At 30.0% G+C, this 16,247-nt stretch overlaps 2 protein-coding genes and 1 long non-coding RNA gene across 4 annotated transcripts in view; 1 reads left to right on the top strand and 2 right to left on the bottom strand.

Annotated features, from left to right (window-relative positions):
* Nucleotides 1–114: 114 nt before the first annotated feature.
* Nucleotides 115–5,398, bottom strand: LOC105460324 (bifunctional ATP-dependent dihydroxyacetone kinase/FAD-AMP lyase (cyclizing)-like). Of its 2 annotated transcripts, none has more exons than XM_011706769.1 (10): nucleotides 5,047–5,398; nucleotides 4,528–4,597; nucleotides 3,839–3,949; nucleotides 3,672–3,760; nucleotides 3,320–3,536; nucleotides 2,851–3,096; nucleotides 1,120–1,515; nucleotides 782–1,035; nucleotides 426–553; nucleotides 115–261 (listed from the first exon to the last, which is right to left on the bottom strand). In XM_011706769.1, the coding sequence occupies exons 1-10, from the start codon at nucleotides 5,170–5,172 to the stop codon at nucleotides 141–143; spliced, it is 1,758 nt and encodes a 585-aa protein (XP_011705071.1). In that variant the 5' UTR covers nucleotides 5,173–5,398; the 3' UTR covers nucleotides 115–140. The 2 variants fall into 2 exon arrangements, with proteins under 2 accessions (XP_011705071.1, XP_011705072.1); XM_011706770.1 differs by having other exon boundaries at nucleotides 158–277.
* Nucleotides 5,399–6,559: 1,161 nt separating this feature from the next.
* Nucleotides 6,560–16,247, bottom strand: part of LOC105460322 (sodium-coupled monocarboxylate transporter 1-like) — a 13,224-nt gene continuing 3,536 nt past the window's right edge. The window contains exons 2-14 of the mRNA XM_011706765.1: nucleotides 15,221–15,435; nucleotides 15,099–15,150; nucleotides 14,826–14,893; nucleotides 14,204–14,358; nucleotides 12,822–12,962; nucleotides 11,923–12,031; nucleotides 10,707–10,816; nucleotides 9,327–9,513; nucleotides 9,168–9,254; nucleotides 8,982–9,070; nucleotides 7,643–7,750; nucleotides 7,121–7,325; nucleotides 6,560–6,825 (exon numbers count right to left, since the gene is read on the bottom strand). Coding sequence (XP_011705067.1) covers nucleotides 6,727–6,825; nucleotides 7,121–7,325; nucleotides 7,643–7,750; nucleotides 8,982–9,070; nucleotides 9,168–9,254; nucleotides 9,327–9,513; nucleotides 10,707–10,816; nucleotides 11,923–12,031; nucleotides 12,822–12,962; nucleotides 14,204–14,358; nucleotides 14,826–14,893; nucleotides 15,099–15,150; nucleotides 15,221–15,435 — 1,625 coding nt within the window. The 3' untranslated portion in view covers nucleotides 6,560–6,726. The remainder of the gene's footprint in view (nucleotides 6,826–7,120; nucleotides 7,326–7,642; nucleotides 7,751–8,981; nucleotides 9,071–9,167; nucleotides 9,255–9,326; nucleotides 9,514–10,706; nucleotides 10,817–11,922; nucleotides 12,032–12,821; nucleotides 12,963–14,203; nucleotides 14,359–14,825; nucleotides 14,894–15,098; nucleotides 15,151–15,220; nucleotides 15,436–16,247) is intronic.
* LOC105460321 lies at nucleotides 12,149–14,299 on the top strand. The gene is made up of 3 exons (XR_975815.1): nucleotides 12,149–12,661; nucleotides 14,079–14,135; nucleotides 14,208–14,299. It is a non-coding gene; the product is annotated as an uncharacterized LOC105460321 (long non-coding RNA).

Genomic DNA, 16,247 nt, shown 5'->3' with positions numbered 1-16,247 from the left:
GCCTTTATGGCAACGATTCTCAGACATATAATTCAAGTATATAAGTCAAGTAAAGGAAAGGGTAAAAAGGAAAAAGAAGATAACGAATATATATATATATATAATACATATATATATATATATATATATACATATATATGTTATTCCTTGAAATGCGTAATCGTCTGTACAATAGCAGCAATCCATATTGCTGCGGCATACGCTCCAGCATCCATTTCCGTTAAATATCGAGCTTGTTTTATATAACTAGCTCGTCCTGCTCTGTAAACGTATCGCGCTGCATTAAATATAAAAAAGTAGCTAATTTAAAAATATTGAATAAATTAATACCATTTTAAATTTGAGTTTTAACATTTAAAATATGGACATATTTTAAATGTTAAAGTAAACACATTATCCTACAACTTTTGCATCTATATACATACTTTGGTTTCATATCTCTCGTAGAGTAGCATCCTTTCCACGCCGCCTCGGCTATTCTATTGTAAAAATCGCTCGGAGATGCCTTTAATAATTGCTCGTATGTTTTATACGCCGGATACATTGTATCGATCTAAAAATATTAATTAAAATTTTATTTTTAATATAAATCCTATGTATATTTCACAACAAGTTTAATTATTTTTGCGACAGTAGTAACAACATGGTGAACAGACATTAATATTACAAAAAAAACCTTTCTGTAGTATTAATATCGTTTATAATAATAATAATAATAATAATAATAATATACTTATATTAATAATAATACACATTTTAATAAACATATATAAATGCAAACCATAGTCCTGTCGCCAACTTTCGCTTTTCCGTATTTCTCTAGACAATTTAATCCGCTGCGGAATGCGTCGAACCAAACGCGTCGCATATCTTCCTCTTGCTTGAATGATGCCAACATTTTCGCGCCAGTCGTAAAAAATAAACAATATAAAGCTCCAGAAGTCCCACCCATACATTCTTCCGCGATATTTGCTATTTCCGATAATAATGCCGCTGGATGCGACAAGGATAAATTATCCAAATTACTCAAAATACCTAATAGACATGTAAAATGAGTAAACTTGGCAATTAAGAGATATATTGTGTGTATACATAAATGTACGTCGCATATATGCGTACCATCGGCAAATCGTTTCAATGTCGATCCACAATCTCCGTCTCCGCAACCGCGGTCTAGTCCGTTGAGATACGCCTCTTTCTCGATAATAGCGGCGCAGGCGTCTTTCAAACATGATTCAATCAGACGCTGATGGCGCACATTTAACGATATTCCTATCTTTTCTACTTTTTCCTTCTCCGCATCTTTTAATGAGATGCTCATTGGGGTTAAAGTTGAGGGAATGCTGTAGGCACAGCCTGGCCAGCATGGTGCCATCGTTTTTTCGTCAAGACAATTGACGAATACGTCCCCATGGCTTTCGGTCAACTTTAGTAGACTTATGTGTATTCCAACGCTATTTAAGGATGTCATTAAAATACCGGAATAGACGCGAACAGGCTGTATACCTATGTTTTCTGCATCAAGAAAAAGATTGTAATGTCCGTATCAGACTAAAAATTGAGATAGGATTGAAATTTAACCAGTTAAAAGAATTAAGAAAACCAATCTCAAATTTAGTAAACTTTGCTTTGATTAATTAAATCCAATTTCAAAATCTTAATCTGTAGTCTGATATTTATAAGGATAGATCATTACAAGTATACATACGTATAAGTAATATAATAAGACAAAATTGAAAGTGGCGAATTGAAAGAAAGAAATTTATAGTCACGTGCTAATTATTTTTACACAAAAATAAGAAAAATATGTACACACACACACACACACACAAAATAGACGCATCTGAATATGTTCTGTAGGTACCCAAAGATTAGTTCAGATTCCACATCTGAATCCATCCAATTCATCCGTATAGGTATCACTTTATCCTCGTTTAACATTCGATAAACAATAAAAATAAAATGATGACTTGGATGTATGTACCTATATATAGATGGGGAATCTGAACGTAGTCCAATATGAGGATTTTCAATCTTCAATTTAGAGGTGTGCGAATAGTTCGAATTTGTATCGAGAATCGAATCAAATCACAGTGGATTCGATTCAAGTTTGTTTTCGAAACTGTCAGATTCGAAATCGAATAGTTCGAGAATTTCGAATCAACAATGTTTCGATTTCGAATCAATCGCCTATTTTATTTGCTTCATTTATCTCCCGCGCGATCAATTATTCTTATCTAATAAATAAGTATTTTTGATGTATGGAATGTTTTCATGTAGATTAATATAGAAAATATTCGAAAGCATTCAAACTATTTGTGCATGTATACATGTATATATGTACATGTAGATATTATTAATTACATATTTTCTAGTTCAAAATGTTACAATAAGATCAGGATCCTTTGTAATGAGATGTAAATCGAAAACAGGTCTTCAATTTGTTTAAATCATTGCGTAAAATAATGTAATTCATAAATTTTGAAATTTATTACGTTTAAATTAACATGTAATGTAAATCTGGAAAAATTTGATTCAGATTCGATTCGTATTCGAATTAAAAGGATTCGATTCGATTTCGAACATATTATCAAAAATTCGATTCAATTAGACCATGTAAATGCTTCATTCGCACACCTCTAATCTCCATATTAAACTATGCTTGAATTTATTTTTTTTTCTTGAAGATGAGAAAAACAGATATCTATTCATCTGTTTATTCTGTTACTCATATTGTATATAATATATATATATATAAATTGTATGATAATAATATAAAAAAGAAGATATGAAAATAATATTAAAGAAGAAAGAAAAGAAAAAAGACGCCAAACAAATTAATATACTCACTTAGTTGATTTACAACTTCACAAACGACGATTCCTTGTTCCAATTGACTTAAAGCACCGAAATTGTTAACTATAACTGCGACCGAGTCATTAGGGGATAAAGATAACACTTTGCAAATGCGTTCTAGCATTAATGTCACCAGTTCAGATGCGGTTTTGAGTTTAATTCTCTCGTATCCTGCTTCTCCATGGACACCCATTCCACACTCTATCTCATCCTGTGCAAGCTCGAACATGAGACCTTGACCTGCATTTAATATTCTCTCATTGTCAGAGTACATCAATACATAGAGTGATTTTCATCAAATACATGTGATATACAACGTAAAGTATATTAAAAGAAATATAATATTTCTTTTAACGATAAACAATCTACTCGTATCTTAATTTTTAAAACCCTGCGATTTCCAAATATATATATGACTGTCAAATATATGGGACACTCTGTATTTGTATACATACACACATACCTGGTACAGCGCATGCGGTCAGTCCGATTCCGTAAGTCGCGGTGCTTTGCGAAACGCGTCGCGCAATTTCCGCTACTTCACACAGAGGAAAACCCTTTTCGGCGAAAGCACCCGCAATTTTGATAACAAATAGCATGCCCACCAGTCCGCGTTTGCCAGCGGTGCTCCGTTCACTTTCGGGAATGCTGCAGTCATCGCCAACGATTATCTCCTCCACCTGATATTATTGAGAGATATTATTATTATTATTATATAATTTTTAAATATGTCGATAATTTTTAAATTAAATATTATTATTTGTAGATTTAAACAATTAAAATCGCGGGAGATTTTCCCGCGATTTTAATTTTACCGTGACGCCCGCTTGTCGAGTCTTCTCGATCGCTATGCCAAAATTCAGACAATCCCCCGTGTAATTAGGTACTATGACCACAATACCAGCTAAAGGGAGATATTAATGTGACTATGTGTTAATAAAGAAAAATAATCTAATAATAATTATATAAAATATAAAAAGACCTTTGTTATTCTCCGCGATACATCGAAGAGCATATGTGATATGAGTAGATGGCGGCGCCGCAAAAATAGATCCCGCTATAGAAGCCGTCAACATACCGCTGCCAACAAAGCCTAAAGATATACGACAAAAAAGTTTCAAAGTATACAAGGTTTTCGTCCTTTTTAAAGTTTTTATTATAATGACAAATTTAAATTTTTAATATAAACAAATTTTTTAACTTGTGTGAATAACAACGTATATACATCGAAATTTATATAATACCTTATACAAATGAAATATTATTTGTAACAATTTTTATTTTACTTAGGTTAAGGTACGTTTGGATAGCACGCTGTCAGCATGCTATCGCGTCATATATTCTATCTTTATTATTCATTAGAAAACAAGAATAGAATGATGTATCCGAGCGCGCCTATACACTGTTAAATCTATAGTATCAAACTGAACCTTATTTAAGTTGCCACTGCTCTTACTTAATAAATAGTTTTTTTTATTTTTTTATTAAAACAATGGAGTTAAATAAGGTTCAGTTTGACACTATAGATTTAAGTATAGAAAGAAGATTCTATTCATTTTCGTATAAATAAGGCAAATGATTTATGCAAATTTATACTGATTAAAATGCAACTTAATGCAACAAAACAACAAATTACGTATTATATATACATGCCACAGAGATTAATTATACCTGCAGCAAATGGTTCGTGTCCACTACCGCCGCCGCAGACCAAGGCCACTTTACCTCGACGATTCCTATGCTGAAATTGCATTTAGAATTGACAACAAAGTCATATATATTATATACATATATATATATATATATATTTAATTCAGTGGCATATTAAATAAAATTAGCCAAGTAATGGTGTACGAATTAAATAACGAAGTCGCCAAATTTAGAATATTTTTGAAACACTTTGATATTAATATAATTTTTACTCTTCTTTGACATTCTTATAAATAATGTAAGTTTTCAAATAAAACTTTAATTAGTACAAATGTATTACAATGTAAAATTTATTTATTTAAAGAAATAACAAATTGAGAAAGAGAAGGAGAAAAATTATTGTTATAAATATATTTATTTATGAGAATGTTGAAGAATAAACTTGCTCTTTCCATTAAATGCTTCATGACGTATCTGTCATCATTTAATCATAATGAAACATATAGCATTATTGATAGAAGCAAATATTTATATACGTACATCTGATGAAAATACAACTCTGTGCGATACGTGATGTTCTAATTGCGGATATGTGTAAGATAATCCCGTCAGAGTCTCGGACACGGCATCATCTAACAAATTAATTAAATTCTTTGACGTTGCCATCACAAATTATAGACAGATGAATTAAGCATCAACGTTGAATTCCACGTCAAATAAATAGGAGATAAATTTCAATAATCTCCGCCTTCGGGTTATCAGAACGTCACGCTTCATGTCACATATATATCACATATCTGATAATAACTGAGACTTATGAATTGGAGACAGAGCGACGCAATTGACATTAAAGTCTTTGCTTGCTCGCACTGGCTCGGAATTGACTGCGTCCAGCTACGGAGTGAATGATTTATATATTCTCTTACTCATATGCCATATGACTCACGTACGTTTGTGCTTTTACAATCGTTACAAACGTACTGCATCATGCGAATGGAGATGATGCAGAGCATCAGCTCAATAATTACTTATCGATTAGAAGATAATTGAGAAAAAATCAGAACGGATTATTTACAATTATTTATTAATTTTCTTAACTTGGTATATATGCGAGACATCGATTTAAAAAAGCATCGAAACATATTGTTTGTTTGAAAAACTATTATATACTCTTTTTAAAATCAATATCTGAATCAATGTGTATTGATCAGTATAATCCACGCAAAGAGAGAAATTTTACATCTTTCAGAAAAAAGAAATTTATTAGAATGCATAGATTTTTATATGCATAACGTATACCTATGTACAAAGACAATATGGCAAATAAAAGAAATCACCACGAATGTAGAAAAGTGTACATACGTTCTGTACTGCAATATATCCTCTTAGAGATAGAGTCAAAATAATTTAATACATTTTTATATATCTCTTAAAATCCTTTTTTCTTCCTCTCACCGAGTTCTATAAGGGATAAATATCAAACATTCATGAATCAACAAAAAAATGTTTTCTCATAGAACGTCCTATAACTTCTAAACTTATACAACAGATACACCTTTTTTGTCGAGCTCGTCGAGAACTATTGGAAACCACCATTCGATTTGTCTGAATAATTAATTTTGCACCTTTCAAAATTTTTTTGCGCCCAGCCCGGCCCTGCCAAGACGTAGCCGATCACGCCCGGTATATTCTATGCGTAATTTGATCGGTATATTTTTTATTCCGTTCTTAGAATGTATATATTGTAAACCTATTATTGTAAAACTATAAATATAACAAATCATTTTTGGCGCTGGAATATGTTAAGCAATACATAGGGTAGATCATTGGGCGTAAAAGTTCCTTCCGACGCGCCAATTTAATCGGTATATTTTTTATTCCATTCTTAGCAAAAACCTCTAAAGTTTAACAATTTTATTAATTAGTGAATTAAGACAATTTCAATTAAAATATTATAAATATATTTTTTATTATTTATTGTAATGTGCTTAAGTAAATGTAATTTTTACAATAATCTATAATATAATTTTTACAATATGATATACATCATATCAAAAATATATACTATTACGCACAAACTGTACAAATTTTTTTTAATATTTCAATATGCCTTTCTTTTTTACTTTGTACAAACAGTATTATTGGCTGTAAAATCATGTTCTATTTTCAAGTTTCGAGCAACAAATTTCGAGCATTGAAAACTAAAATTTATATTAATATCTATTTATTTATTACATTATTTGTCGAAGTTTCACTAGGTAATAATTTATCATCTTCATTGATAGTGCATGATGCCTCTTTTTCATTCGATTTTGCAACCTGAAATTACAAACAGTAAATCGAATAATATAATTGAATTCAATAAATCGAATCGATCGGATACTAAATAATGTATGTTGTATATGTATAATATTAAGGAGATGCCTTAAGGGATAGGACGAAATCACCGACACATTGCAGTTGTAGGGTACAGCGGGGTAATATGAATAGTGGGTTAATTTGGATAACAGTAAGCATTTGCAAGAATTTCAGAAAAATAAAATATTTTAAGCTACATTTCATTAGATCAATGTCTGATCTAATGAAATGTATCTTGAAATCTGTTTAATTAAACCTTGATCTGATGAAGTTCTTTAGGCGCAACATCTTTCCTTGAAGTCTTTAAATATTTTCTCACAAATGGTGCTACAAGCATCGGATCTAATTTCTCAACGTCTTGGGAGGTAATCAAAGTTACGATAAGACCGACACTTATAGTCACTAAGGCACCAGTCATAGTATACCAAAGATAACTCAGACGGTATAATGCCCATGGTTCCCTATAATATTAAACATAATGACTATTACACTAGTTAACTTAAAAATAAGAAATATTTTTTAATTAAATGTTCAAAATTGTATAATTTTCAAATCGCTAAAATTTGATAAAAAAACATTTAAAAAATATTTAAAAAATATTTCGAAGCTCGAATTTAGTTTATATTGTTACATGCTTTCGACTGTTTCTAAAAATTTCTATGACTTTAAAAAAGAATACATTATTTTGTTTTGTAAATTACTTTTGATATTCTGCAGTTTATATTGACGTATCTTAAGTACATGGTAGGTATAAGGACATTAACATTATTTAACTTACTCTCCAACGTCCTTCAAAATTGAATCTGGTGGTACAGATAATAATAAATTCTCTACTTGTGGAAATGAATAGGTACATCCCTCTGTGGTGACGGGTTTCGTATTAAATCTGTGACAGAGTAGGTAGATGTCATATATTCGTTATTTTATTATTTCTTTATAGAAAATAATAAAAAAGTATTAATACAATATTTTGTCGCATATGTATATATTGATTAAGTGTAAGTTCAACTTAACTATTATGTAATTTCGTAATTATTTACTTAATTTTAAAAATATGATCAAAATCAACTATTTCAAATATAAACATGTAAATCAGATATAATTCAAGTATAATAATATAAATCAGGTATAATTGATTTTAATTCAATATGAGAAAAATTATTAACTTATGTAATTTGTCATGATTTCCCTATAATATTATTAGGCCATTATAATAACATACAAGAAAAATTGTGGAGATATAGGGATATAAAGTGATACACAAAAAAAAATAGATAAAACAACAATAATTTGAACTTATAGATATACCGCGTATGTGAAAACACAAATAAATTAGAGAGCGCCTTTTACGGTCATGTCTGGATCTTGCATGGTGACTAATAAATTTTATATAAATAATTGAATTAAAAATTCATATAGAATGGTATTAATTAAAACTTTGTCTTAAAAATGAGGAATTTCAGGAATTTGCCCTTAAGCGTTATTACAATCTTTATGAGACACCCTGTATAATTATAAATTCTGGTTAAAATAAAACGTAAAACAATTAAGCATCAATTGGAAAGTCAGTCAAGTATAAGGGAGTAATGAAAATGTAAACAAAATAAAAGGCAAAAATTGAGATATTAAATCGTTAAGAAAGTGACAACTAAATGTTAAAAAATGTCATCAATGGAGCTTAATAGAATTCTTCGGCAAGCGTGAGCAGAACAATTGTCAAATGTAAATGTATCAAGCTCATCGGCGAACATGAACGGAATATTGTCAAATTCGTCGATAAACGTATATTCTTAATTTGAATTTCAAAATATATTATATTGTACAGCTGACTTCGATAACTTTACTTTAATATTATATGCACAATAAGTAGAGAAATCATATTATGTAAAGAAAAATGTATAAATTCATTTAAAAAAATTTGATAAACTTTATATAATCTTGAAAAATTTATTTTTGTTTAAAATTAATTTTACCATTATTTGTCCCTCTTCAGGCCATACAAGTTTTGTTTAAAACATTTTATCGTATCTTTCATATTTTTTAAAGACATTTCGATGTGAAAGTTAAAAATGAAGACACCCACTTTATTAACATATTGATAATTTTATAATACTAACTTAATTTTTCCACTAGTGATAGCTGCTTCGGTAGAAAGACCAAGCCAACCCATGAAACTCAAACCTGCAATTCCTCCAATTAGAGCACCCTGTCAAATTTAATCACATATTTTCATCAATAAATTTAAATATAATTTTTATAAAATTAAGATAACATAAATTTATCTTTAACACACACACACATGCCTTGCCATTAATCCATGGTAATAATATTCCCATATTGAAAATGCCAAAGGATGGTCCAGTGGTAATGGCGCCTAGACTTATGGACAACTATAAAATTCATTCAAGTAAGAAAAAGATTAGTTTGCATTTGTTGACGAATGTCTCAAATGTCCTGTTTACCTGTAATACATGAGTGCTCGCCCGTTCGACAACGAAAACGAGAGCAACACAGATTGCGCCTAAAATGACAACAGTGAGCTTCATAAAAATATCAGCACCCCTACGCGTAAAAGGAGTCTTCATAAAAGGCTTGACAAAATCTTCCAGCACCACGGCTGCCATGGAGTTTAGACCGGTTGATAATGAACTGGAAGAAAGTGATCATAAATTAATTTTAATAAATACACTGAAAAAGAAAGAAGAACACAGAAGAAAAGGGAGGGTAGAGAGTGAAAGAACAGGAAGAGAAAAGAAGAATATGTATATATATACTATAGATATATGTATATATACAAGGGGAGTCAATATTTATCCGCACTTTATTTCTAAAATTTATTATACAATAGAGAACTTATAAACACATTATTTTTCTAGTCCCTTTGTTTTTCCTTTCAACTTTAATCCATAAGCGTTGCATAAAATTGCTTCCTAAGATATTCTTAAAAAAAAAATTATCAGTTACAGTCACGCATGCACTGCTTCTTGATTCAAAAACTGTGTTGTACTTGATACAAAAATCAAGTTTATTATGATTGGTTTCATATGCAGAATCATGATTAATTTATAATTTGCTATCATTTATATGCCAATAATTAAGCATGTCAGTACATCAATGCATGCTATATTGCTCATACATGCACTGATATTTCTGTGCTATTTTATATCATAAGTAGATGATTGGCTCGTATTTTAGAGTAAAATAGAAATTAGCGAAATACATAAAAATAATATATTACTGCATCCAGACACAATAACCCATTATTATATAATTTTTATTTATTTTTATTAACAGAAACACTATAAACGACAACGATTCTGAACATAAATTCTGAACAATCCGATCTAACTTTATACCTGTAACATACAAAAAAAGCACGAATCTACAAGCCGAATTATACCGAGTTCCGTCGAAATTATCCGATCTGAGCCTGATCTCCCCTTACTAAACTTAGATCCCCCTTGTCCTAATCGGCAGCGTATTCTCTGTCCATGTTAAATCCATGTTCGGCAGTCCTTATAATATTATTGCAATAAGTCACTGTTGCAAGATTAGGTTGCAACAGTGATCTGCTTATCGCAAAAAGTATTACACGTAAACCTACATTTTACGAAAGGGGGACATACAACAATATATGCATTATGTAATGTATATAAACATTTACAGTATTTACACATAACACAACAATGCATATATATGTATTTTAAATTAAAAAATATATGTATGTAACATATGCATATGTTACGTAATGTAATATAAAACTTTTTTTAATACATAATTTACATAAATCTTTATTTTATTCCATTTGTTTTAATTATTAAAACATATAAATATATAGCTACCTCAGTGCGGCGCTAAATACCCCAGCCACAAAGAGACCAGGCAGTCCTGGAAAATCTCCTAAAACGTTCATAACTAACAATGGTAATAGCTGATCCTTGGCACGTGCCAACTATGTTAAACATACAATTGGATACAAGTTAGTTGATGTCAGCATTAATATTAAATATGTTAAACAAGGAAAATCACGGAAGTGTTCCCTTCCGATTTTGATGAGTTTTGAATATACAATGTTGTTTTCTCAGACAATAATAAAGGACATCTATTTTTGTAGGTACTTATAGGCACTTTTAAGAAGTGAAACATCCCTTAAAAAAAAGAAATCAGTTTGTTTTAAACAAATTATTGAAATTATGAGAGATAGAAAAAAAAATCTTATAAAATGCTAATAAACATCAGAATTATTAAATTGATTATCAATTTAGTACTGATATTACTATTCTGGTTCGGTCAAGAAACTGCGTCGAGACCGAAAGTAATGGCACGTTACGTATATAGTTTAAAGAACTAGAAAAATGTACATAAAATTATATAAAATTTTAATGAGCCAAGATCCTAATTTATATGGCCGTTGTTGGCCGATCTCACGAATTTAATATATAATTATTAAATTATATAATTAATTTAAGTTTAAATTATGGTTGAGTTTGAACAAATATTATAATATGTAATCAAATGATTTTTAATATAATTATATTACGTTTTTTACGTCATATTACGATAATTACGCTAATTTAATAATACGTAGTGTTACGTTGGCAGTGGTGCTCATGTAAGATTTTTATTTTTATTTTAATTTTTGGTTGGTTTTGCCACTGTGTTTTTATTCTCGTTGTTCTTTTTACATCACCTCTCGACTTCGAAACAATTATTGTGAGACAATTAATAAAGTATTCATGTATATTTTATACACGGTCACAATTATTATTATCCATGCCCAACAAATTATAATTATTAAGTACTCTTAAAACCATTTAACTTTTATTTGAAACATTTTTGTTCTATCTTTTATAATTTTGATATTTGCTTAAAAAAAAAATCGATTTTTTTTCTAAAGTGTCACTCCTTAAGGCGATGGAAGATCAACCAAATTTGTACGAGATTGATAAAACAGACTTTTTAATTTCAGTGGTACGTATTATATCTTTAAATTCAAAACTTATCAAAATCAGAAAAAGACACTTCCGTAACCTTCCTTATATGTATAATAAATATTACCTTGGTTGTAAGTGGATCACATTCATGATACCAGGCATAAATCAACATACCAGCATATCCACATATACACAAAAGTATTGTTACAAAGATCATAAAAAACCAGAGTGCTCTAAAATGCATAAAAACATTAATTTGATAATTATTATGTAATTACTATAATTTGTTTAATAATAATTATATGCTTTAATATACCTATAATAATTATGAATTATAATTATATATAATTATATATAACTATAATGAGACTATTTTTGGCGTCCTAATTAGAATTGTCAGAGAATGGATTTATTGGACGGGACCTTCGGTGCGGGATGTCAGGTATACAGTCTGATCCTTGCCTCCGAGTCTCTCTAGTAGTCCATACTGTCAGTAAAGTGCGTTGTAATTTTTGTGTTTTGTCACGGGCGAAAAACAGCAGTTTCAAGCAGCAATCAAATTCTGCGTGAAACTGAGAAAATCTGGTTCCGATCGTTGGATCCGAAACGTTGGAGATGTTGAGAACAGCTTAGGGAGATGCTGCTTTGTCTTCAAAATTTAATTGCGTAACGCTGCTCAAAATACAGTCTGTGCTAAATTTTCGTCTGTGACAAGACACAAAAATTACAATGCACTTTTCTGACGGTATTGACTGCTAGAAAGCTAGACTTGGAGACAACTGAGAATAGTCAGATTTTGATCTAATATCCCGCACCAAAGGCCGGCCTGTCTAATGTATCCACTCCCCGACAATTCTAATTGGGTACCTAAAAATAGTCTTATTACTTTTGGAACAAACCATGTACCTATTAGTACTCAATGGATGTAATATACTCATCTTCGATCATATATATTTCTCTTTTTCTTTAAAAAATGTATTATTATTTTTATAAAAGAGTTTATAGTTTATTAAAACAAAATACCTTCTAGCTGATTGTAAAGTAGGAAGTGATAAATATCGTTGAATCATATTTTGATTAATGACAGAGATTTGTAACCAATGAACAAAACCGCCTATAGTAAGTCCCCAAATTGTATGTCTCGTCAAAGGACTCCAATCCGTCCTATTGAACAATAATCGCATGCTTTATAAAATGCAATTAATATCTTTCTATGAATATAAACCAATTTTTATTTTAACAAGGACTGCACTCTCTTTCTTTGACTCTTCTTTTTTCTTTCTCTCTATCTCTTCCTTCCTTTCAAAGCTTGAGAGGAAGCTATATCCTAGAATGTTCCAAAAATAGCAATACCCATTTATCTATCTATCTATCCTTTTTCTTCCTTCCTCCCCCCTCTCTTTCAAAAGATGATAAATATTTTATTTTATGTAATTTTTTCTATTTGTTTTTTATAATACATTATGTGTAATCTATACATAACTTATCTCATAATTTGTGGATTACTTCTCGTAAATAGGTAAAGCAAGCTGAACTGTATTAAAAAGTTCTGTATGATTTTTGCAATACTTGATGGCCTAGTTTATACCATTAAATTAATTGATACGAGTGTCAGGTTGGTGCGGACTAAGTACTTGATACGTCACTGTTTACATCGATTCATTTCAAAATAAGTTATATATGATAGGTTTTTAAGTTTTTTATTTCACAAAACTTCTAATTCTAATTTTAATCTTAAAACAACTTAAACCTAATGCAGCAGTGACGTATTTAATCCGATTAAAAACGAACTAAGTATTTAGAGTACGCCAGAATCTTTTGATACGCGTACAATTTTGGTCTGATACTAGCGATTCAGGAGTATCAGACCAGACCGTATTAAGATAATCCGCGAACGTTTACACCGACCGTATCAAGATTTGATACGAATTTGGTACTTATTGTTAGTATCAAGTGCTCGGTGTAAACTAGGCCAATGAGATAATAATAAAGATATACGAATAAACGTGCGTCTGCATTTGAAGAAATATGGTCTACAAATAAGTTCAGACCCTTTTTTAATTAAAAATTGATATTTATTTATACAAAACCGAAATACTTGTCAGTCTTGAAAACCATTTTTCCTTGAATGTAACATTATTATTATAATTTTCAGTTTTTATGAAAAAAAAAATAATAAGAAAATGTAGAAATAAAAAGATTCCCGAATGGTCGTAAAAATTCTTGAAAGTTGTACCCTCTTTTAAAAGATACTTTAATGTTTTCTTTATCTAAAACTAGGTAAAACATTGTTCGGATGTACGTTTGGAGAGAGAAAGAACAAAGAATGCATAGGATGTAAGTAACACAAACAAATTTATATTGCATCACTATCACAATTAAGGATTATTGTTTAATGCACGCACGTAGGGAATTCGAGTCTTCCGGATTCCAGATTCCTTCGAATTACTAGCGACCATCCACCAACGTCCGCTGTGCCTTTTATTACAATTAATAACATGGAGCCAAACATAAAAAAAGTTTGAAAAAAGTCTGTCCATACTACTGCCTTAAGACCACCCTAAATCAAATAATAATGTCTTTTAACAAAATTGTACTAAAAATTTTTTTCGCAAAAATAATGTTAACCCTCCGTGCACTATAGGTGGGGTATGACATACCCCACCAACATTGAAACTGCTTAAATTTATAAATTCGTTATAAGAAATAGTATTATTTTTGATTTCGCGTTTTAAAATATTAAAAAGTTTATTATTTTGTTTTATTCTTGTACAACAACAAGAATCGATATTATGACAGTCAAAATTATTGTCCTATTAAATTAGTATACTTAAAGTGAAGTATAATAACATGGGGTATGAGATACATATTCCACATGGTTCGGCATGTTGATTTTTTCTACCTGGTGCACAGAGGATTAAGGAGGAGAAGCATCTCCAATGATATTAACCTTGATATATGTTATATTGTTATGTTATATGTTATATGTTGTATCATTTTTTTAATATTTTCAAAATCAAATCTTACCACACAAGTGTAGAATATGCAAACGATGCACACAAAGGGTGTAACTATATGTACGTTTACTCCGGTAACTGAAAATGGAATAATCCTAAATAATTTCTTGACAATAACATTATAATAATGACATTATTCCATTTATACATGTTTTTAAACAAACTAAAATTATGCACGCACGACTGCGCATAAGTATAATTAGTATATCGAATATTGTACAAATTTAGAAATTATCAGATTATAAAATTTTCATTAAAGACCTTTTATTAAGAAAATATGTACCTTGATTGAAGGCCAATGCAGGTACGTAAATGACAATTGGAAGCCAAGTTATCTAAAAAAATATTGTGTACTAAAATGTGTTTATAGAAAGATAAAAATATAAATTTCTGATTTTTACTCACGATACTGATGGCAAAAAGGACTGAACCTAGTAATCTCATCCTTTTATCGAAACGCTTCTCAAGATACTCATAAGTACTAGTGAGTTTGAGCTCATGAAAAACTGGCAAGTACACGAAGGATGTGACAAGGGTGACAAAAACAACCGCAGAACAAATGAATAGGTAAGTTGTGCCATGTACATAAATCTCCGTCGGTGTACCCAGTAATGAAATACCTGTTGCATATATACTTATTATTTAACTGATTGTAAATACAAGTACAGACTCATAGTGACTTTATGATTGCATACAACACAGAACATTGAAAAAACATTGTTAAGTCGTTGCATATTGTTGTATGTTGAAGAACGTTTTTTTAATGTTGTATCTATCTTGATTTTTTATTTTAATTGTAAATATTCGATAAAAATTCAACCTTAAGTTAAATAAATCAAATAAATAGGAATAAAGTCAATCTATATCGACACGTACAGAATGAACGTGTGTTTAAAATTAGATAAATACAGTAAACGTTTCAGCTCCTGTTTGAGCCCTTCTCAGTACAATGAGTATAAATGAAAAGACCGTTATACAGGGTTCCGAAATTCGCGAATCAAAATATCATAGTAAGAAAGTCTTCAAAAAATTAAGTAAAAAAGTTATTTGTAAATTTTTAATTTAAACAGTAGTTTTTGAGATAAAAGAGTTTAAATTTAATCACTTATATATAGGGCTGCGTTCAGAAACTTTGCCTAGGTGCATCTAGATATCATTTTATCCTTGTTTAACATTCGGTAAATAACAAGGATAACATGATATACCGTGAATCCCTGAACGCAGCCATAGATTATGATTAAACAAAAACATGTCCGTGGGCGCGTCGATAGTGTATAGTGATCGCGCACTTCACGCGAGTACTAATCAATAATTGGCTAAATTTAAACCCTTATATCTCAAAAACTATTGCTTAAAATAAAAATTTACAAATAACTTTTTTACTTAATTTTTCGAAGACTTATTCTTGTTATGATATTTTGATTCGCGAATT

Source organism: Wasmannia auropunctata, unplaced genomic scaffold, assembly GCF_000956235.1.
Source record: "Wasmannia auropunctata unplaced genomic scaffold, wasmannia.A_1.0 LD324286.1, whole genome shotgun sequence".
In the NCBI taxonomy this organism is placed as follows: domain Eukaryota; kingdom Metazoa; phylum Arthropoda; class Insecta; order Hymenoptera; family Formicidae; genus Wasmannia; species Wasmannia auropunctata.
This window is presented reverse-complemented; position numbering and strand designations above follow the sequence as displayed.